Source organism: Pezoporus occidentalis, unplaced genomic scaffold (assembly GCF_034315485.1).
Source record: "Pezoporus occidentalis ecotype Australia unplaced genomic scaffold, CSIRO_AGI_Poc_V1 ctg118, whole genome shotgun sequence".
In the NCBI taxonomy this organism is placed as follows: Eukaryota; Metazoa; Chordata; class Aves; order Psittaciformes; family Psittacidae; genus Pezoporus; species Pezoporus occidentalis.
Genome location: NW_026912972.1, coordinates 4,851,680 through 4,876,600, shown reverse-complemented (window position 1 = coordinate 4,876,600; position 24,921 = coordinate 4,851,680). Strand labels below are relative to the sequence as shown.

Sequence of the window (24,921 nt, the reverse complement as noted above, 5' to 3'; positions counted from 1 at the left end):
TAGGGGAGAAATTTGGGCTTAGGGGATGGAAGCCTTACATAGTAAGAGCACCTAATGCTTGTGAATGTGCAGGCAATGGACTCGAGTAACAGTACAAAGCTGCTGATGGGGCTGTGAGGCAGCTGGCAGGCGCTGTGGCTGGATTTACAGTGCACTCTCATGAAGTCCTGTGAGCAAAGGCACAGTGCTCCTGCACAGACTAACAACAGCTAACGAGCTGCTATTATTCCTAGGTGAATGTCTGAACCTAAGAACACCATGAGAATTTGAACTAACCATCCAGGGATGGAAGCACCTACAAAGCTTAGTTTTCTAAAGCTCACTATTAGCTATAACGAAAAATATTGACACTTAGCCAGATTAGTAGAGGTGATCCTACACCATCAGGATTAGAACAGGAAAGGAAAGAACTAATGAGTATTTCAGAAGTTCATTCTGTCATTTACTACAGTCAACAGCGCTGAGAGCTTCGTACAGACATTAAACTGACAGCAAAGTGAAATGAGAAAGGTGATACCTGAGCCACTAATTCACAGCTGATGATTCACAGCCATTTTCCAGGTCCCCTCCATGCTACTTACTAACACTGGGCAAGAGACAGTCCTTTCTATCCCAGCTGAAATTTCCCAGACCATGGGACGTGCTGTGCCCCTTTATACCTGCCTTAATTTTCCAATGCAGTTGCACACAAAACCAGTGACTTCTGAAGAAAGTTCTCTTATACAACAGGTAGTTATGCTGTCCATAAATATTATTTCATGTTCTCAAGCCTAAACTTGCTATTTGTATTAAAAATACATGAAATACATTTTATGTTTGACACATTGTATGGTCTCATTATGCATACAAATATCCATTCACTTTTGTAACCTGCTTAAGTCTTGGCCTCAGCTGCTCAAACCTGCCAGCAGCTCCAGAGATGGAAAGTTAAAAACATCCCCAAACTCCCTTCTCTCTCTAAGTGTTGTCATGTGCACTCAGCAAGATGAAGGAGTACCCGAGTCAGACAGAGATCTGATAACTTCCTAAGATATATAGACATATCTCAAAGTAGATATTACTGTCAAAACCTAAAGAGGTTTAAAAATTAATTCAGAAGAAAAATTCCCTGCATTAGACATGCACATCAACCACCCTGCTCTCTAACAATGTTCAGGCATCAACCAAATGAAACACTGCTTTTTATGTAGTGGTCTTCTGAGTGTTCCATCATCTGAGCATCCAAGTTTCGAGAACATTGTTGTAAGAACTATCATAAATAAAAAGTACTACTTACATGGCATTTTACACCTTGGAAGAGATTGAGGCTGTGTTGAAGCCTTACTCTCCAATGAGGATGGAATTAGTTCCATTTGACAATGTGGAGCAAAGAAAATACGCTGGCATACATGGCTGAACGCCGTGGGAGGAATCCTGACACTGAATTTATGCAGAGCAGTAACAGAAGTAGAGCTTTTTCATTAATTTTAGTCTGTAATTTTTCAATTTAAGCCAGGTATTTCCTGATTATTGAAAAGTAAGACAAGTAAAGACACTTAGGAAAAAAAAAAAAGAAAAAAAAATGCATTTAAGAAGCTGAAATGGAAAACACATATAGCACTTTAAATGAAAATAACCTATAACTTGCAAATTTTCAAACAAATGTCTACAATCCCAACCAAAGCACTTGGGTTATGTTTAAAGCCATCTCTGCCCAGCTTGTGGCCTTCTTACCCTGATTCCCTGCAGGGAACTAGCAGGAAGCAGGATGCACTGTGTTCCCTCATCCTCCAGCCAGAGGATGCTTAGCAGCAGCACAGGCTGGCCCACGTTTATCATCCCTGACGTGGCAGGGCACTGCCCTTCATGTGAGCCGTGCTGCTGTACAGCAGGGTCATTGCAATGACGTGGCAGAGCTAGCGTCCGAGTTCAGGAATCAATTCATGCCCTTGCATGTCTTCAAACCACATGTGGAGTACCTCTTACCCACAGGTAAGAATATATGGCCACAACAGCCTCTCAGGTGTCATCAGAATGTATATCTACCCACTGTACAAGACAAGATGGCACAAGAAGCATTGCACTATGAGATATCACATTATGTTCATTTTTTCTTCAGTGAACTGAACTGCAAATAAATGACTCATAAACCAGCATGAAATGAGGACATATCACCAACAGGGGTTTATAAACATTATTTGTTAGAAGATGTAACTCTCTTAACAATATATGACCCATGACTAATTTCAGGGGGTCAAAGTGATCTTTGGTCTCCACTGTGTAGAGTATTATTCTTCTCTAGAGAAGTTCAGAGGTTAATGAATAAAGTGTCAGCAAAGAAGAAATGAGACTAAGCAAGAAAATGCTCGTTCTTGGGCTCTGCTATAAATAATGCTCTCATTAAAATTCTGCCTTGGAAGAAAGGCAAGTCCATTAGTCTAGGAGCTAATTTTTACTGGCTCCTTAGATGTATGCATATTAAAAATTCAGCTTTTATAATTGCCAGCCATCAACCACCTAGTCAGTGCTGTTCTTGGAGTTTTTAATTATTTACTTCATTTGCATAGACACTCCAATTTATGATCAACCATTTAGTTATCAAGGGACAGTTTTAGTAATGCCTCTTTTACATTTTTATTTATTCCCTTTGTATCTGTAGCAGAAGCGCTGCTAAACACCCATACCCCACCTCTGAGCATCACAGCAGGGTGTAAGGACAGCCCTCCTACCCAATATCTTAACCCCCACCCCAGCTCCTGCTGAAGGCCCTTGCCTGGCACCTTGGCCTCAGAAGACGAAGGGAGAATTTACACCTTGGAATGTGCTGCCTCTTTGCTACAAGTCCTCTAGCACTTTGCCCCAAAGCTGTTCTCCTTTGGATTTTCAGTGTGGGGCTGTTATCTGTTGTCTGAGGACACTATAACGCTGTCAAACCTCCTCCACTATCACCCTTCCTCATTACTAATGGAAAGGTCCCAGCCTTTTCTGTTCATAGGTCTAAGGAGAGATCACGTTTCTCCTTGAAATGCTGCCTGCCCAGCTCCCTGGACACAAAAAGAGAAAACATAGAAAGACACAGGATTTGAAAAGAACGAGCTCTGCAGTCCACGGGAGCCTGTCCCCTCACTTCCCTTGAGCTGCGTGGCCAGCTCGTACTACTGCTGCCAATGCTCTCTTCAGCTGGACAGCATCCCCTCTGGGCATCACTGGCCCAGAGGTGGCAATGAATCTTGGAAAGCCACCCAGTTTTTTGTTCATCCTTAGAAAAAAATGAATTATTGAATGAAAGACGTGTTGTCTGTCTTCAGCTTTCAAAGGCAGGCTCCAGCAACAATGCCAGTGATTGATTGGTAACCCTGGTATCATTGTGCTCCTCCCCAGGTACCATCTCTGATGGCTTTTTGCAGACAGGACACCAGACAGCAAGTGCAAAGGGAGCAAAACAGCCTTGCCTGGCAGGAAGGGAATTGATTACCAATCCCTCTCTCTGCCAGGCAGAATTTCTTTGCTGCAATTCATACTTTTCAATGGGCTGTCTACAGACAGCTTCCAGATGGCTTTGAGGAGAAAGTGAGGGCAATGACACTAGAGATTACAAATCAATCACTATTATAGAGCCTTTTATTTGGTAAAAGCTTATGAGCAGAAAACAGATATCAAAAATACATAATATGTTCTGATTTTTGTTTCCTGTTTCCATTCCTTAAGCTCTTTTATGTCCTCTTTTCCTCCTGACACCACTGCTTTCTCTTCTTTCACTGCTTTTACTTCCGTCTTTCTTACTACATATTTCTCATTTATACTTGATTTTATCCTTCTGTCATCTTTCTCACTGCTAACCTACACCATCTATGGTTACCTGATACAGAAGTAAAACATGATCTTTCTACTATATGCTGATGTCTTCCCTTCCCAGACCCCTCTTCTCAAAAAATGGGACAGTAACACTGACAGAATGGAGCAAGGTCTACCTCATTTTTGTTTTGAAGCCATCACATATCCTGACTGATTTTGCTCATAGCATTAAGTCAGGTTTAGTATGATAGGATCCACACAATCAGGAGAGGAGGTAACAGAGAGTCTGGCAAAAGATGATTGTAGCCCCTCAGCCACAATATAAAACATCCAGAGAAAGATTCTCATGTGTCAGGGGACACCTACACTGCTGGGCATGAATGTGACACTTGTCACATGTGTGACACTTCTCATCAGTGCATTTATTTTATGAGGGAGATCACAGCTGCAGTCCCAGGCAGCCAGAAACAATAACAGGTTTCTGAGTTATGACACTACTGTAAAGTAGACTACACGACACAGTTCAAGTCAGTCATGTTCTACAATCAGATGAATTACTGCAACCAGAGAGTAACGCCTTCAAAGTAACATGAGAGCAGAAAGGAGTGGACTGAAGACCACAGAGAAAACACTTTGCAGTGCGGTATGCAAGTGCCATGAAATCAGCATGGCTTGTATAGCAGAGTGAAGCTGAGCTTTGAAGTGTCTTGCTAAAGAAATCACTGTGTCCTTTCACACCTCATTCAAGCTCTTGAGAAACAAGTGAGATGCTGGAGGATGTGTTTTTTTACTGAAGTTTGTTCCATTTTGATAAATCTCTGATTGCACCCAAGACACAGAGATCTAAAGTTGCATCTATGACGATTTTTCTGATGGCATGAATTCCAGCCAGACACACTGGGCTCCCCAGGTCTCTGAGCAGCTCTTTTGCACTGTGGACTTCAAGGGCTTTCCTCTACCCACCTCAGAAGCCCTTTTGGTGGGGCTGGCACCAAAACTCCCCTTTTTCCCCAGAGGATGATGAGAATTTTCACTGGGACACTGCCTAGCACATAAACTTGTAAAATAAAGATCTTTCTACCGAAATATTTGGGTTAATGATGGCATTCCCTTTCATCAGATAATTGTCAAACAATGTTAAGAGAGATTTTGTGTTTAGATTTGTAACACATGCTTAACCTCTACAATTAGTTGGAAAACTACATACAACAATAACTGCCTTTACTCTATTGATTCAGCTATTGGAAATTTTGAGATTTTGACAAAATATTTCTTTTTATTATGCCATTTCTGACAGTCAAATTTGCTGAAATGAAATAGCAGGCAATTATTTTAATACATTCTTACTGCACACTACTTTAGAAGAGTGTTCTAAATTGCTAAAGACAGACCAATTTATCTAAACAGAATTATTTAATACCAGTATGGATTAGCATTACAGAGGCAGGTAGGCAGAAACTACGGATAGAAACTGCAAATCTTTTTCAATTTCTTGTCTTTAATTAAGAAAAAGAGGGCTGCTCCAGAACAAGTCAAAACACTGCATTATATAGCAGAAAGAACATGTCCTCCTTCAAAATCTCTGCTGATTTGGCAATGCTCAGCAAGCTTATTAGACACCATTTGCAATCCATGTTTCCTACACCTGAAGACTTGATCATTTCCCCTAAGCCCATATACAGAAGGGAAGAAAATTTATAGAAAAGGAAAAGAATTTTTTGTGGCTTTTTTGTCTCCGAATGCTGGCAGTAAGCAACTGTTTCACTGAATGTGCAATTTTATGCCTCTATGTTAGGGGCAGATGTTCATTTTAATCATTTAAATCTCTGCCTTTTCTGTTTTAGACACACTTAGTATTAAGGGATGCTCCCTGAGTAACAGCATACATTAAAAGTTAATTAAGAGGAAGTTAAAGCGGAAGGGATTACTTTTTTCATACCACCAACAGACATTTGTTTTGCCAGGTTAAAAATGAGAAAATCTGGGACAAGGTGTGAAAACTGGCGAGCTGTATTTTTAGGGAAAAGTTTTATTACCCATTTCTTTACATGTTCATTAGGAAATGCAGTCCCCTTTCTCATGTGAAATGAGACTAGCAAGTAACGATAAGTTGCTTCTTGAACTTGTTTAATAATTCAGCTTTTCAAAAGTGGAAGGTGTGAGTCAAATAGCAGGCAGTTACGGGCTGTCACCACAAAACCAAGCTATTTCGAACAATACATTAGTCGACACTATTTACAGGTTTATTACGCGATGTTGAATAATAACACCTTTACCATTTTAGGTTTAATACAACTATTTACTCTTGACTACCAATTCATGTTTCTGAGAGCGCAACATACAGATAGATAGAAAAACGTGTGCATACACACTCCCCCCCTACTCATAAACACACACTTTTTAACTTTCAAGTATGTGTTCAACCATAGTAACTCACACTTCACTGGAAACACTAGGATCTAAATTAAAAATAAAAACCTGATATCAATATAGAATCGCAGCCTGGTTTGCATTGGAAGGGACCTTAAAGCTCATTCAGTTCCAAACCCCTGCCATGGGCAGGGTCACCTTCCACTAGAGCAGGTTGCTCCAAGCCCCTGTGTCCAACCTGGTCTTGAACACTGCCAGGGATGGGGCAGCCACAGCTTCTCTGGGCACCCTGTGCCAGTGCCTCAGCACCCTCACAGGGAAGAACTTCTGCCTAACAGTTCATCTCAATCTCCCCTGTTCTGGCAAGTTAAAGCCATTCCCCTTGTCCTGTCCCTATAGGCCCTTGTCCAAAGCCCCTCTCCAAATTTCTTCTAGGCATTCTTCCTCCAGAAAAAGAGTACTTTTCAGACTAAAAAAACCACAAAAAAACAAAAAAAAAAACACAAAAGAATGTCACAAAGGAAAATAAAAAAAATAAAATCACTCTCAGTCACAGCAAAGCTGCTCTACTTAAAGTAGGACAATTATTCTTGTAAAATAAAGCCCTCAAGCTCCAAAGATGTTATGTGCCCTGATGTCAGTTCTCAGAAAGACTCTACTGAGGGGAGTGCTCCTGTGCTCTTCAGGCTGATCAGCTGCAGGGTGTCCTCAGCCAGCCAAGGGAGGTCAGTGCCCAGCAGAGGAACATCAGCCCTCTCCCTGCCCATGCTCAACTGAATCCAGCTGAACTTCAGCATCATGGGTCATGTCTGCTGCTGTTGGTGACAGGGGGAATTTGAGACATTAGGCTCCTGCATTATTCAGAGAGGCACTGACAAAGGGCTATCTTTTAATAACATGACTAAAAGGGGACCAAAAATGGGAATATTCTGCAAATCCACAGCAGATCTTGCAAAATCCATTTGCCAGATTTGGAAAGGAAAGATTTTGAATGGAACCAAATTCACCAAAACCCTTCCCTCTAAACCAAAATTACTCAAATATGTCACACAGTTTTTCCCAGAATAAAAACCACTTTGTTGTTTTTTTTTTTGGTCAAAGCATTTTGCATTTCCTATTCCATTTCCTATGAATTCAGCATTTTTAAGAACGGAAATTATACTTAGTACAAAAATGACTAATGTTTATTAGCACTTTGTGTAAAATAAAATCCTTTATCCCCAGGTTTCTTATGTCTAGAGGTCTGACTTTAACTTATCCCATCTCTGTTACAGTGGCACTGCAGGAGAACCACAGATATAATTTGGGGGTTGGTGGGAGAAAATGCCTGATAAGGCATGTTCATGAGCTCTCCCACACACAGGTTTCTCCATTTCTTACTTAACCAAAGCAGAGTATGATGGCCAGGACCAACACAAATTGGTGACTGTATGCAGATTTTCTCTGAATGCAGAAGGTAAATAAAAGGAAAATGACAAAAGACTGTAATCATTACAATTATAAACTTCTAAATATATATGGCAACTGGAGTTGACACAAGACTATTTCTCAAGATGCTTCATGTTTCCCAAGACACAGGCTCTGCCATAGGTGGACACAGAATCACAGAATCATAGAATCAACTAGGTTAATTCCAAAAATCATTGAGTCCAACACCCAACCCTCTATGATTCCATCCCAACTAGTAAAACTATTTGTGTGCCATTACTGGAAGGGGCTAGAAAGGGGGATGGGTTGGGCAGCAGGATTGGAGTGGGTAGATCTTGGAGTACGATGTACAGAGTGCCCCATTCAGACTTGTTCTAGTCCTGACCACGCTCCTACTTTTCCAGAATTTTTTGCTAAAGCAACTCTTTGTTGCTTTTGCACAAACCCAGTATAAAACAGGAGAGATTTAAATAAAAGAGTAGGACTGTGCCACAGTCATGTCAACATGCATCACTGAGTACCTCCCTTCCTGTGAGCTTGCTCACAGCAGAAAATTGGACCATTGATACTGGACCACAGTCACCAACAGGGGAAGATTATGTACAAAGGCTTTGTCACATTGCTAAATTTTGCTTCTCGCCTATCAGCTTTGTCCCAGTGTTTCCAATCTATGTGTGATAAATACCTTCTTGTTGAAAGATTACTGCTCTCTATAAAACATTTTTAAGGGGAAAGAAAGGTGAAATAAACAACTGACTAAGGGACTGGCACACAAAATACTATCATTTGCAGAACACTGGTCCAAAACCCACTTGGAGGCAGAGAAGCTGGGCTTGAGCCACGAAAGAGGAAAAACAGGAATGCAATAATCACATATTTATTTTTAGAGAAAGTGAAAAGCTAAATAAACTGCAAAACCAGTGTTTACCAGTAAATCCTTTCTAACCTGAAAACCATGCTGAATGATGCAGGGTCAGTTCTCAGGAGATCAACTAGTGGTACCTTCACGGCAGTATCTCATTCCTCCTGTTTTGGTGCCAGAACACTTTAGGTCCTGAAACAATTAATTTTAGTAGTGCTGCAGCAAAGTATTGCCAGAAATCTGGACTTGAGGGACAATGATGCTGCTTCAGAAACTTGTTCTTCTGCCCTAGCTCTGAAATCACCTCACAATCAAGAGGGGCTCTGAGACTCCTGAAAAGAAGCTGATGGAACTCAGCCTGCCAGGAAAGAGGGACACAAAGCATCCAGACAGCATTTGTGAAGGGATTAGTGCACTTACCATTGGATTTGGCATGGGGTAGTGTGTGAGGCTGGGATTTATGGTAGGGATGAGGAATTGTGTGCTGACTGCTTTGATAAATGTGCATCCTTGAGGTATGCCTAATTGTTCTAAGGAAACAAAGGAGATACCATTAAACACAGGAGGAGAAAACACACAGAGGAAATCTGCAAACAGTCCCACAGTGCTCAGAAGGGAAGTTTGCCTCCAGATGAAGAGCCTGGGCAAATGTTAGGATGAAAGAAAACCTGGCAGGTAACTAAAATGACACAGCAATTCACACCACTGACTGGAATACCATCCTGTTGTTAGCGAATCCAGACTGGGTCAGAAACAGAGACAGATCTCTTTTCATTGCTTCACGTAAATTGCAGCTTGTAATTAGCTTTGTATTCATTGCTGCTGAAGGTTGAGAGACTTGGGGTTCTCAGGATAACAGAACACGCAGTTCTTCACTACGTAAGTCACTATTAGTTGTGACAATTTCACAGTTACAATGCTGTCACATCACCTTGTGCAAGGCAACGAACATGCACTCCTATTTCTATTGGCAATATGAAATCCCATCAGGGTAGTCTACTGGAGCAATTTTAGATAGACCTGTACAACACAAATTAGGTGCTGCCTCATTGCTTCTCCTCTCCAATAGCCCCTGCTAATGTTTCTCAATGTCCCCACACCAGAAGTTCCTTCTGAGCACAACTGTCATGCACTTTTTATTCCACCTCCATCATTTTAGCAACCAGGTCTACCTACAGAATAACCCGTTCCAGAGAGAAGTATGTTTGTATCTTATGGCCTCAGCTGAATCATCTTTAGATTATTAGTACAGCATACTCTGAGATGCCAAGACTCTTACCTTTTAATGCATCTTTTTCACACATCATACTGCAGTCTACATCAGCAACAAAGGGTGAAAGGGCAGATGGAAAATTGCTGAAGAGATATTCCTGCTACTCATAAGCAAATTTGTGAGACTGTGTGAGGAAGAGAAGCATCATCTCCCAAATTTCATACCAGTTTCACATCAGACCAACCACGTTGCCTCTTAACATACAATGTCATCAACTATTTATTATGCTTATAAATGTGGAATCTGAATTCAATTATAATCAGAGTTGCATTTTGGTCTTGGACCATAAAATGTGAACACTACCTTTCTGCTGTTGCCTTGGGAGTATCAGAGTATAAAGCTGTTTTAAGCCTGTGTCTGCCTGGTAGTTCCTTGTACATTAAATGCATGCTACAAAAACTGTAAACATATGGGAAATATTTGAAGAACAAATTACCCCCTGCAAACTTTCACTATCCATCAACACTGCATGGGGCACCCTATTCAAAACCACTTTGAGAGCCTACAGCTTTTGCTTCAAAAGTAGGACCCACAACTATTTTGCAGATGCCACTTCCAATTGACTACTTAAGCCTTTTCGAAGCAGCAAGAAAATATTTTTTTAAGCAAGTATCTTGCAGGCTCTAAAATTCCCGTTTTCTGAACATACAGCTGAAGTAATCCCAAAGGTCTGCCTACTTTTCAGCTCAAGCTGTTTCCCAGACAGTATCTCTTTTGCTATTATGAAAAGGACATGTGAATGGGAAATCTAAAAAAAGCCACCCACTGAGGCTGTGGGAAACCAGAATGGGAATAAATCTATACACAAGCAGTAGTGGGTGGGAGTAGTCTATACAAAGAAACAGTCATTCATCACCAACATTTTGAGCCAGTATTTACCAAACTGGAAAGCTATTCATTAAAACTGTACTTCTTCCCTCACAATGTTATTGTTAGTAGAAAGGAAAGCAATTTTTAAGGTTTGGGGTTTGTTTGGGTTTTAATAGATCTTTTTGAGAATGTGTAGCCACAGTCAGTATGTCATTAGAGTTCTGAAACTTAAGTTCTTACAGCTACATCTGGGAAGGGACAGAGGAATACATGGTTTGATAGATAACAGCTTATGCTTGGACTAGAGAGTGTAGTGTAACCTTCGTGTGAAAGTAAAAACTCATCATATTATATTCTTTACAGACAAGTGTGCCCAGATGCCTTACTTCAACTTGACAAAACAGCAGCTCTGTACTTAGTAGCACATAAAAACAGCTCGTGGGGAATCCAGATGCAAGGAAAGATAGCAAACTACCCACTCTTTTTCTTCTGCATAAAATAAACAGTAGAGCACTGCAGGTGTGCAGGTGGACAGGCAGACATGCTGATCCACTAAGAGGACCTTTACACAAAAGTTCACGTATACAGTCTGCTTTCTTTAATTAATATGTGAGGAAAGAAGATTCCTCAATTAATTGTGCAATGGAAAAAAGAGCATTTAGGATTCAATGCCTTTAACTTAATAGACTAACAGATTTATCTGTTTCTCATACAACCTGAATGGCACAGTAATTTTCCCCCCCACTGCCTTCTCAAGAATAGGATTTGGTTCTGAGCAAATGTGTTGAAGCAGAATCTAACTGTAGCAGACACAATTACTGTCTAGAGAAAGCGTTTACAGTTGCTGTGCAGAGTGACTATTAATGGGAGCTCAGTTTCCCAAATGCCTATAAAGCTCACAATATTAGACGACTCCTAGACCCCCCAGCATATATTTTTTTTAAGTACACGCTTATGTCAATTCTGTATCCCATGATTTAATGAATTTCCCTGTGCCCAGGAATACATGTTCCACAGGCACAGGAGGGGCTGACTATGGCAGGTGTTCGCTTAGCAAATTTCCACATCCATGCTTCAATGTTTGGATTAGTTTCCGATTAGCTTGCATGTGCAAGCAGTATGGTGATACTGAACTACATTTATAACAGGCTACAGAACAGGCTGTCTTCTTACCTATGAACTACTGCACCAATTAGCTACTTTTGCAGTGATAAGTAAGCTAGACAATTTATACTGAAAGATCTGTGGCAGAGGGTAAAGTATTTGTAACAGAGCTTTCATCTCAAATGTGTTTCCTTCCCTGGCTTGTCAGCACATAATAGTTAAATATCAGAGATGATGCAAAAGCTGTGACTGATTTTCCTTCATATAACATCATGAGCACCTTGTGTAAAGCCCACAGTACAATCAGTACAAAACTCAGTTCTCCATTCAGGGGAACGCAAGCAGTGCCTGCCTGCATACCTTGCTTGCGAGTGACTATTTTTTGCTTGTAGATTCCAAGCTTTCTATCAGTTCTTAAATTCTCCAGTGTCACCTCTCACTTCTGCTCTGTCAAAGGCAACAGTGCTAAGTAGGCTTTTGCAAATTTTCTGGCAAACACCTTTATGCTTTCCTCTGCTTCCTTTCACATCTATAAACATCCATGGACGAACATGAATGACCTCTAAAAATTTCCCCTTACTTCTCATGCTTATAAAAAAGTTGCTAATAAATGTTCTGTGTAGTACAAAGCATTTTTTATGATGTTAAATAATAACGTAATAGTTTCACAGATTTCTTTTTTTTTTCTCTCTCTCTTTGGCTGAAGCTTCAGGCTTCTGCCATGGTTATTAACTGTCCTGAGTAGAAGAACACTATGGCTATGTACCTCCTACTGCACATCCCACAATGGAGGTCTGGTCTGGGAAGAGAGGTGTTAACACAACTAAGTAAAGGTAGCCATTATTTTTAATTAATTTAGGTATTGTGTGGCCAGTGGTAATCTCTGAGGCACGTTATTACATACATACACACACTAAATTGCTTTTTTACTAATGACTCATTTGTTTTATTCTTGCCTCTTTCAAGAAAGCGATTAAGTTGAAAATGACCTTTTGAAAATTGAACTTGTGGACCGATCTTTTCATTTTTAATTACTTACTTTGCTTTAATTGTTACATTAGGAACTATTAGGAAAGCAGACAGCTTCATAATCAATAATTTAATTAGATGTTTAGGACCAAGAAGTCAATGCAAATGTTATTTTGCAGTCAGGCCTTTCCCAAAGCCTTTCAAAGAACTTTATTCCCTTTTTGTTTCAAAGTGACATTGACGACATAAAAATTAAATTCATACTTACTTCAATATATCATGCATACACATTACTGATCTACACAGGCAGCTGGTAACAAGTTCAGATTCAGGTCAATCTATTTGCTGCCCAGAGAGGAATATAGCCTGCTTCTCTCACTTCATTTCTGAATAATCAGTGACACAGCCAAATGCCATTACACTGCACACTCCAGCACACTGCGAGCCACACTATCCAAGTGTTTACTGAAATCTATAGCCAGACTTTTCCCCTGGCTAAAACTTCAAATATTTTAAATGCATCTATTTATAGTCCTCTAATTGCTACTAATATTCTAAGATAACCATCAGCAACTGAAAACTGTTCCACTCTAATTTTACAGCCGATGAAATCTTATTCAATCAGGAGTGAATTAATACCCTCCTCAATTCCACTGATACCTCTCTGCCTGCCCTTGCAAGTTTACAACACAGCAGCGTCAGTGATACATCATAGGGAGCTGTTAGCAGAGCTGTGAATTGCATGGCCTGGTGCCTGGAATATGGATATCCCTCATTTGTAATTACAGGCATGTGTTTCACATTCAGAATGCCTTGCCCAGAAGCAACCCCCTAGCTGGTAAGGTGTAAGTAATAGAAATGAGTGTGCCAAAGCACCTCCCCATCACCCATCACTAGATTAGGGGGACCATCCTGGGGAATGTGAGAGAAACACAGCACGTGGATGAAAGGGAGCCTTAAACCAGAACAGAAGCCTTGGTGAAAGGCATAAAACCTTGTAGAAGGGTGACCTGCTAGGAGGGAGGCAGGGAATCAGACAGATGCACCTAGAGCTTGCTAGAGAAGGGTCAGAAGACTCCTCTGACCATGGGAAAGGCAGTGATACCAGAAAGCAGCCAAGACTTGCCCTAAGACACACAGTAAGTTAAAACTTGGCCAGGCTGCACTGCAAGAAGCCTTTCCTGGAGGGTGCAAACTTCCAGCTACAAGAGGAAACTCAGGCAGATCCCCTGGGAAACCATGACCGTAGAGGAAGGAAAGCATCAGGCTACAGAGAACCCCATTGCTCTCTTCTTTAGTAGCAGCTTAAATGACTGTGAACATCATGTTGAAAAGGTGTTACTTTAATCTTACTAAATAATTATATCACTGCCAAGACAAAGCCATTTATACATTTCACATGGATTAGGAATCAGGATGGATATTAAGTTTTAATGTACAGAACTGTCTTGTTTTCTTAAAGTCTTCTGCTTGAAATGAAGTAAAAACATAGCTTGGAGACAAGGCAGAGGACGACATGTTAAAAGGGCCTGCCTTCCCACTGGCAACAGGACTCTGACATCCAGTGGACAGGCCCAGGCATGTCAATGAACAAGAACAGCTTAATAAAACAAGAATTATAACCTCTTCAGATCCACTAATTCACTTAGAGCTTTAGAACCTCAGAATCGTTTAGGCTGGAAAAGACTTTTAAGATCATCAAGTCCAACCACTGAGATTTGCAGAACAAGGTAACTTGTCTGATCTAAAATGTTTAGTGTCTAATTTAAAGATAGTTTAACAGGGAAAAAAAAACCATGAAATCGACTGATTATACAGTTTGTTAAACTTTGGATTTAATGGTTTGATTTCGGAGCAAAGTCAGGAAGGCAAGAAAAGGGAGGGAATAGTCAATTGCAGGCCAAATGAAAGCCAGAGTCGTAGTTCCAGCCTGAGGGTTATTCTTAAGACAGCAGCCAAATAGTTTGAAAGACAATGGTTTTCCTGCTTCCCCAGGTAAAGGAAAAATCCCACAGCAAAACAAGAACACAGGATACTTTCTTGCTTGCATCTGGGTCAACTGATCCCAATTGCAGAGTTATGCGCTCATTAGTCGAAATATTTTATTTTAATCTGCCTTTTTCCACTGAAGCTGTTTTGGAGGAAAGTCAAAAAGTAGCATTTCTTACAAATTACAGTGACCATATCAAGCTTTTTTCCCCAATTATTTCAAGATTAGAAAGAAATCAAGATATTTCTCCTCAGCCATGCTTTTGATTTTGAAAAATATTGGCACTAAGTCTCTAGGGAAGCGTCCCAAACGGATTTCACATAAACCTCTTCAAGTTTTAGTTTTGTTTTTCATGTTATTACTTCTTGGAGAAAACATAATCTGTATTCAAAGCTACTTGTTCCCGATTTCATATTTCACTGTGACTCAAATTCCCTTTCTCATTAAGACAGAGAGATTTAAAATATGAACCCATTATTTACAAAAATATAGAACAGAATGAGGACCACAAAATTTGTTACACATCCTGCCAGGAACAGGACTTATCCTTGCATATACCTTCTTTACAGGACAATAATTCAACTACACCAAGAGATTCAAAGTTTGCATGGAAGAGCTCTTCATCTCCAATACTGACAACTTCAATTTTTGACCTACTTTTGAAGAGGATTGACTTGAACCAGAAACTGCTTGTCAAAGATTTTTTTAAATGACCCATCCTGTCTATTCATTCATCTCTTGAATTCGTCCCTCAGGAGTTCAAATAAAGCTGACAAATCCAATGCACTCGTAATTTTGTGTCTAAGGTGTTTACTGAGGAATAAATCAAGTGGACAGGCCAAGAAATGTAAAGACAATCAGATGGATTTTCAAAACAACTTCCTTTGGCTGCTCCAAATGAACACAGGTGTAAAAGCCCCCACCTAGAACAGCATCCCTCAAAGATCTGAGTGTTCCCACAGGCTTTAAGCTACTGACAAAAAAGTTCTGACAAAATCCATGTTGAGAAACACGTAGTTTAAAAGATAATTTATATTTCACTGGAAGAAACAAAAATATAACAAGGCTTTTTTTTTTTCTTTTTTTTTTGAATTACTAATTTGAAAATTACTAAATTCTGACAAAATCAACACTAAAAAATGAGTGGTCTAAAAGATAATTTCATTAGAAGAAAGAAAAAAGGTTCTCTAAGGAAATTACTAGTTTGGAACAGTTCCACTGAATTAAATCAAGTAAGCATTAACTCACTTTCAGGCACAATCCAGTTGCATTAGGAACCACAGCAGAGCTGTCCCATGCTATGGTGGGGAAATATGGACTTCTGTTGTGAAGGAAAACATTGCAAGACTGGAGCTTAGATCAGCATCACTGTAATTATTCCACATCCATAGGAAACACGTCAGCAGCTAAACCCTCATCATTGAAATGCCACACCACAGCTGGCAACAGCAGAGAGCTAAAAAATGGGAGTATGTAAGTGTTTATTCCCTGGTAGGACACAGTGTGAAAAGCCCTTTAAATAGCCACTGTCCTTAAATGATCTGGATGCCTTAAATGCTGAATATTGTGCCTTTTACAAGACTGCAAAAATGCAAACTGCACTGCCCCAAATTGTTGGGGATTTACTCTGCTATTTCTTTGAACTCACAGACCCATCATTTTGGGGTCTAAGAGTGTATGGGGTAGATCATGAAAAGCCAAGGCAGCATCCTAGCACCACCCCCTGTACCCACATGGTAGAACAAGGCTGGTGGGGCTACTGTGGACCGAGGGGAAGGTGGTGCCTGACAGCAGGGCTGAGTACCCACTGCCATTTCTACCAGATGTGTCATTCATTTGGGTTTCCCTGCTGTTGCCCAGAGACCTAATCGCATAGCAACTTAAACTCTATCAAACCTTGTCTAGCATTCAAAAGCCATTGGCAGAAAATGATAAGCAGACAGTTATTAGGAAATAACTCTTTAAAGGGCTGTACATACTCTCTTTTATCCAATGCCACATTTAAAGAAAAAAAGACCTGGCCTAAAGGAACATCCAGCTGCTTCTCACTCTCTTCACTGACTACTTCTTCCTAATGGCTTTCTTCAGTATAATGTGGCCCTAGAAGCCCAGCCTGCCCTGCTAATATAAAGTGTGCCTGTAACCACTCCTGAACCATTCCCATGGGCTGAGAGAGAACCGATTTCTTCACGTGCATGAAGAGATACCCCTGCATGAGCGTGAAAGGAATCTCTGCCTGGATTCCCACTCCCCTTCCTTGCTTTGGGGCATAGGGAAGCTTTACATCAGGAGTATAATGGCCACAGCCAGATTCTGGCTCAATGAAGATGAGTTATCATTACTGGGAGCTATTTGCTGCTGTTAAGGCAGGAGTTTAGACAATCTCATTCTGCTTTTTTTCCTTTTTCCTCCAAGATTGCTGCCTGCATTATTCATTAAAGACCACACTACCTCAGAGCTCCCAACTTCTGATTGTGCTGTTCAGTCCACAAACTACTGTCAAGGATAAAATTTGATGCACAGCATCTTGTCACTGTTCTGTTGAGCCATCATACCCATATTTAAGTCATCTTTGACCCAAACAGTAAAAAACTGACACGCTTAATGCCTTCCTGTCTGGATGTCAGGGATATTAGTTTGATAGTTGGGTGGGAATAGGATCCTTTCATCTGTGCTATGTGCCAACAGTTTTCTACTAAAGGAATGCAGAAAAATAAGAGCTTGTCTTAAATCACTGGGCTACACTGCACACAATCAGCAATATATCCTGGATGATTAAAAAATAAAACTACAAGCACTTGAATATCAGTGACCAGTAGAGACCAAGATAGGCAACAGTTATCAAACAGTATCTTGAATGTTTAGTATTTCACAGACTCAAATAGAAAAAGCATTGTATGAATCTAGCTTTTTACAGAGGTGTGCATGTGCTCGACTTCATTAACAAGAACAGTAACACTGATATGAATGGGACTGTCCAGTTAAGTACACACACAAGTCTTCCCAAATCCTTGTGAGACACATTCCTTAGGGCATTACTACTGAATGCTGACTTCTAAATGACAGTCACTGCAGAACTTTTTCAAAAATAAAATATCCATTTGGAGAACCTGACATTTCAAAAATCAGAAAGCAGATGAAACAGTTACTAAATCAATAAGTTTCAAATGTGTAGAATGAAAAATGAGAGTACTTTTTCCCCCCTCTATTTAATTATTTAAGAGTATAAATATTTGGCATTTTATCTGTCTGAGAAAGAGCAAAGATTCAGCTTGGCTAAAATGTTACCCAGACAGATCTGACAAGCCCCAAGAAATTATTCATCAGAATGTGGGAAATGCAGATGAGTGGTAGACCGCTTATCACGAGAAGAATTAACCCAGGCAGGTGAACTTGTACTCTTGAGGTATCACACTCTTTTGCACTTCTCGTATTTATCGTTGGACACACTTTGCAATTCATGAGTAGAGATGCTCACTCTGATGTGTCAGCAAGAAAATACTCTGGTGAAAAGCCAGCATACACTTGTCTTTCTATGAAACTGGCATAAAGATAAATAAATTCCCCAGTTTATCTTGGCACAAGAGCCATCAGCTTTACTGGCAAGAAATTCCTACCAGTGAATTGCAGCCTCAGTCTCACACATCTAATCTACTGGGAGTCTGGCACAGCAAGAGGATGGTTCTTGTCCAAATCCAATACCAACTCCCTATTTTCTCCCAGAATGTTTGGAAAGAGCCATAATCATCTAAATACTATTCATCCTTCTGTGTTCTAATTTCTTTATAGGCAACATCTATCTTAGGTTAAAAGTACAGTCAATGTGCTGCAGGTTTTTTTTTGGAAACTCTAGATTTTACCCTATGTTATCCGGGGGGGGGGGGGGAAATAAAAAAAAATGAACAAAGTAATGCCACACATTTCTAAAGTCTAAAGGCTGCATTATAACTTCAGCTTAGCAATTACGAAGATTTATGTCCCACTCTGCCCCAAATCCAGAGCTCATTGTCCATTCAACTTACACTGCTCTGACTTACAGTTCTCTGCATCCATTATCTTTAATAATAAAGAGCTGACTGAAGTTAATGATTGAAAAGCAAGATGTGGATAGTAATATGAATCTAATTTATGAGAAAACAAACCGGAGTATGATTTTCATGTTTCATTAAAATTATCTTAAATGCACTCTTTAATGCTAATTGATCTCATACAGGTGAGAAAAGACTCTGTTCCAAATTAATGGGGGAAAACCATTCATCTTCCTTCTGGAGGGAACATTTAATATCATTCAGCATTTAGAGGGAGATAGATAGCATCTTCATAGTGATTTCACCACTTAGAGTGACGCTTCAATGTGGGCCCATTATCTGAATCCTGCAAGATTTCCCACTGAATAGGGAAACAATTCAACAGAATAAACATGCCACACAAAAATATTTTCACAAAAGGTCTTTCCTATCATAGCAAAATTATCCAAAGCTGAAAAAAATTGTTAATGAAAATTGAAGGTTTTTTTCCATAAATTTATCAAAGAAAAGCTCTTGTGTAATCCTGTTAATGAACAGGAAATTACTGAGACATCTGCAAGATTAAGTTCCTTACAGGATTTATTAAAAGCAAAAAAAAAAGAAAACTATTTTTCCACCCAGTTTTTAACTTTCTTTTGTATTTCAATATTTTTCTCTCTGTTTGAATTCTTCGTTTTCAGATATCAAATATTCTTACAAACCAACGCAGCTAAGACTAATGAGTCTTGACTGGCTTAATTTTAACTGGTACTTTATGCCCAGGATTATTATGAAATTACCTTCTATTCAGTCTGTTTCTATGACCCATAAATAGAAATTGCTTAATAAGCATCTCAAGTATTTCACTGCCATTTTCATGTCAGTTTTTCCTACCCTATGTTTGTATAGCTCTAATGACAACACCTATTAGTTAGTACACAGCAACAGTTCTTTGTCTTCTTCTCAAATCACTTCCATGAATACAACCTTCCCTATCCTGGGCTGGAATCTTGTATCATCTTTACATTGTTTGAGAAATGCATAGTGACAGTAATACCAACTGAAGTAGCAACTTGAGCATTTGAATAGTTGCTCTATGCGAAGTATCACAACAGCAGCAATAATTATTGAATGTTCCGACAGTAGAAGAAAATGACTCTTGCCTTGTTCTGGCATTCCACTTGCACATGATTTACATATTCAGTCTGCAAAGCAGCAGCAGCAACAAATACACTCTCTGATATATTACATTCATTTATACTTATAGCAAAGAATGAAGGTAGAGAATAAGATGCAGCAGTTTGGACACTACCTACAGTGATACATTATGGAGAAAACAATACATATTCCATGAGAAATCAGCAGTGAGTTCTGGGAGCAAGGAGGGGAATCTCTTCTATAAAGGAATAATAAATATACTAGACTTCTCTGTAGCTTGAAGTTCTCCTATATCACTTTCTCCCATTTCCTTTGTATGTAACCTAAAGCACATGCCAACACTTACAAAAGAAGCATGGCAAAGCTGACTTTCAGCTGCTGTATTGACCTGACAGAGCACAGTGTGCAGCAATACCACCTTCCAGACCAGCCGTCAGCTGGGAACACCACCACCACCAAACTAAGTCTCCCTGTTTATTCAGTGATCTCAGTGCATGCCCATGTGTTGCACTGTGAGGACTCAGACGTTTCAGATGTCAAGGAAATGTGATATGGTGATAATTTTGCTCAGAAGATAATAGCTGTGTTTGTGAATACTCTAGTGCCACATCATCCTTATACCATATATGCCATCACTTTCCTTGAATTCAAGAAAGACCAAGAAAAAGGCTGCTTACCGTTCTGGCATCCCACAGAGACAAAGTCTTGTCAGCAGAGCTAGTGAGAACAATGTTGGAGAATGGAAGAAACTCAATGCTATTGACTGAATCCTTATGGCCACACATTGTGTATTTGCATTTCTCACTGCAAAAGAAAATAACAGGAATACAGCACTTGCCATTCAGGATAATAACAACAAGAGAAATGTTCAGGTAAATTAGCAATGCATTTCAGGTATATTTCCTAGCTACTCTTTAGAAAAGATGAACATTGACAGCTATTCATCACCCAAGGCTGTAGTGGGAAGGCAAAAGGAAATGGAGAAGCAGGTTTTAAAAGACTGAATTGTAAGGAGCAACAATGAAAGCACCACTTTTTTCCTGGGTGCATCCTCAAAAACCTTGCTGATGTAGAATTTAAAAGGAACATGGATAAAAAGGTAGGATAGGGACAGCACCATTTACTTTTTAAAGATGTCTTATTCCTTCTTGCTTACAAAGGATCTAAGAGATGTATAGCACCATGCCAACATATACCTCGAAGGAAGCCAGAGAAGGCTGGCAGCCTGACTTTCTTCTAAAGGTCTGCAGAAAGACTTGTAGAAACTAAGTGATGTCAGGGACTTTTCACCGGGGGTGAAGTATTGTCACTGTGGACACCCAAGAGGCCTTCTTCCCTACTATGGACAAGCCTCACCAGTAGCCACTGTAAGCTGTAGGTTCTTAAAGCAGATGTGAAGAAACAGAGGTGAAACCCAAGCATGGAAGTCTTTGCTATGAACTGACCACAGCTTAGATGGAATTACTCTGTAACGTAGCTTTGGAAGTTCTTTCAAGGCTGAAGACTTTCAACTGTCCTGTTTTCTCTCAGCTGACTAGCTATGAAGTAATACCCTAAGGAGTTTTGTTTTGCTTTCTTATCTGTTTGTTTTCTTACCTTTTAATGTGTAAATTTCTGAGACAACACTATTGATCCTTCTCAGTTCAGGGTATGAACCTGAATACAAGATGGGAAGCTTTTCCCACTGTAACAAATAGAGATGCAACCACTATGACAATGCTGTAGAGAATCAATTCTCTCACAACCTAGCCTGAAGTTGGCTATCTAGCTATGATCTGTACAAGCTTTTGGGCTTCTGTTCTGTTTTCTGCATGCACACCAGAGAAGAAGATTCCTTAAAATGGAGTCCAGGAGAAGAGAAGGAAAAGCCCAAGGATTCCTCACCAGGACAACACAGAAGGTAACAAACAAATCTGGGATTATTCAGACTGAATAGAATGGTAAATGCTTAACTCCTACCCAAGCATGTCAAGAGGGGAGACAACTGAAATAAACCTGCATTCATGACTTATGTCTGTATGCATGAGTCACCCATGCTGATAAGGCTTTCAGACTATGATTTCTTTACATGTACATGAAACTTCATGAATTTACAGTGTTTGAATCGTTGTATCTTGTGAAAACATACAGGCAGGTGAGCATACTATGGAAAAAGCAAGTCAGTTCTATCCTCTTTGTCCAGCTGAGTCAAAAATAGCATGAAAAAAAGAAAAGCCAACAACTCGTCATAAATTACTGCAGCTTTCAGTGAGAGCTCACGATTTTATTCCTTGCTCATGTGATTCTGACAGTAGAAACACACCTACCCTGAGCTGGCTGCTGAATATATCACTGGGGCTTGTACGTTAGATTACTGGGTGGCTCTTAGCAGAGAAATTTCTTACAGTATTTATTAAGGAAGCTGTCAGCAGGGGGAATTAAAGAGATGATTTTTTTCTTTACTTTTTAAAAATTTTCTTCCTCCCTGTATGTCACCAGAAGACTCTTGGAGCTCTTGCAAGTTTGGGATAAACAGCACAGAAGATCAGTGTCTGCAGATCAGGTACAGGCCAATAGAGCTAAAAGGTTTTGATGGACACTTATCCCTGATCACTCATCTAATAAAATGACCTCTCAGACCTATTTTAATGCCTCTCCATTTCCCAGACCAAAATCCATATGCTGTGCTGAGCTGAACACCAGGCCTGTCCCTACAGAAGGGAAATCAGTTGTTTCTGAATAGAAATATTATCCAGGAAATATTTTTCAAAGGACTATTAGATTCCACTGGTATAATTTTAAAGAACCTATGTTTTTTGTTTTTCTATTATAGATAATACACTATATTCAATATATTCAGCATTTTGGTGTTATCTGTTATACAGACTACATGTGTTACTTTATCACAAGGACTTGTTTTAAAGTAGTCATAAAGTACTGTGGCTGTTAGAGCTCGGTGCACAAGACATTCATGATCACTTGATATAGACAATAAAATAACTTCAGTGAAATATTTTCTTTTCACAGTCTCATGGTAATGTTTTACACCACAGAATATGCCTTCCTCAGATCATATACTTTTATTCGTGTATAGGTATGCCATGATTTAAAAGTGACCCCTGATTTCCTGCTTGCCTGTTAACACTGTAAGGACTTGGGGCTGCAGCTTCTGATAAGCAAAATCCTGCTGTGCATTTTTGTGGGCACTTATTAGGTTTGAAAACACAGACAACTTTATATACCACAGTGGGACAGTGTTCACTAGAAGAAAAGGGGCTATTTTCCTGTAAAAACAGAATGTATGTATGTATGTAATTTTCAAAGACAAGGGAAACGAACATCTTCAACCTGCTTGAGGGGGCTTCGGGTGAAAGAACATAGGAAAATGAAGGAAAGTAAAGGAAAAAAGCAAAGAAGATTTTGTTTGTGAGGCACTGACATAAGATACGGCCCATCCCAGGCAGACAGGCTGCAAGAACAGGCTTGTGAGAGATTAATTAGGTGTCAAAGCATGAAGGCCCACTCAGAATCCCTCAGCAAGGTGAAAATGGACTAAAGTGATGGACCATGACAGCAGCAGAAGGGAAAGAAATGATTTGTATTTTTCCGTTAAGAACATAAACACCCAGTGCTGATGCAGTTGTCTGTCTCTCTCCTTGCCACTTCCATATCACTGCGTATTGATGAGTGAACTCTGGCTCTCAAGATTTAATTTACCACTCTGGTAACTGACTGACTAGTATTTCTAAGAACCTCCAACTGCTACATAAAAAAAACCTCATCTTTCCTTCCAGCTGAGATATAATTCCAGCAAGATTCTCTTGTATACAAGCTATCTTTTGGTCAGAAAGGAAAACGTTTTATTTAGATGTTCCTTTTCCTCTGACATGAAGGGTAGAGAATTACCCTGGTTTTCACTCGAGCTCATATTTTTATGCCATGGTTAAAGTTTACCTACATTAGAACAGATCTGTAACGACTTTCATTATCTAATGTTTTATTTTCTCATGATGAACACATAGCCTCATGGGTACAAGTTTCACCAGCTCTGAGCAATTTAGTTCGGAAGATAGAGAGAATCATCTATGAATAGTAGTTTAGGAATTTGCAGTACCCTTGTGGCTTACATCCAGACAAAAGGAGCTCCTGAACAAATACTGCCATTGTAGGCATGAGCATACTGCTCAGTATTTTGCAGATTGCATTCTGAACCTCATCACAGCCACCAATTCCAACCCTCATCCTTTACCTGTGTTATTACTACTTTTTCAATGTAAAACATCAGTTAACACATTTTCTTGACTCATGACTGATTATCCTCGGTATTCCCTTTTTCTCTACAAGTCAATTTCCCTTTCCTTAAATCCAGGTAAGGGAATGATGTCCATCAATAAATCAGCTCTAATTCTACCTCACCAGGTTTTGATTTTCCTTAGCAGGTTCAAACAAACATGGACAGACTGTTATAGTTCTAAAGCAGCACACCTATAGCATGAGTCTTGCCTTTAAATTAATCATACCATTATCGATATCACTAGCTCAAAAGTGATGGGCAAATTTTACTTGCTCAATTTTTAGAGATTTCTTTTTTTGAGAATCACATTTCAGAATGGTTCATTCAAATTCAAAAGGGCTTTCAGTAAAACCACATTGAAAACAGAAGATTTGAAACACTTTCACTAACATGAGGCTTCACTGAATATTAAGAGACTGCCGTCTCTACACTAACGTACAATAGCAGCCAAATAATACACTAGTGAGATATTTCATCAACTGTACAATAACAAAAGAAAATACAGATAGTGGGCAGGTTTCTTTTCCCTGTGTACTTTCCTGTCTGCACAGATGGAGTTCAATCTCAGTGAGGACAACAAGTTGGCAAGCCCTGATGAGAACATTTGACAACTGCCGGGTACATATTTACTGCTAAAGGCTATTTAGAGCACAAAGCACTGGACAACCTGCAGTGCTCCACACCAGCTTAGTACTCATTTCAAAAGACACACAGCAAATCAGAGCAACAAGTGAGATTACATGTTGCCAACTCATTTGCTATTTAAAAGAGTTTTAACACCCAACACACACATGCTTACTAGCAATTCTCTGAAAACAGGACAAGCTCTGCATCCTTTCTTGATTTTTTTTTTTTTTAAACATATGGTTTCTGTGATCAGATCCAGTTGAAAAAACTGGGGGG

General features: G+C 39.7%; 1 protein-coding gene across 1 annotated transcript in view; it reads right to left on the bottom strand.

The window, feature by feature from the left end:
• SPAG16 (sperm associated antigen 16) overlaps nucleotides 1-24,921 on the bottom strand; it is a 324,063-nt gene that overhangs the window by 28,902 nt on the left and 270,240 nt on the right. The window contains exon 13 of the mRNA XM_062603516.1: nucleotides 20,423-20,549. Coding sequence (XP_062459500.1) covers nucleotides 20,423-20,549 — 127 coding nt within the window. The remainder of the gene's footprint in view (nucleotides 1-20,422; nucleotides 20,550-24,921) is intronic.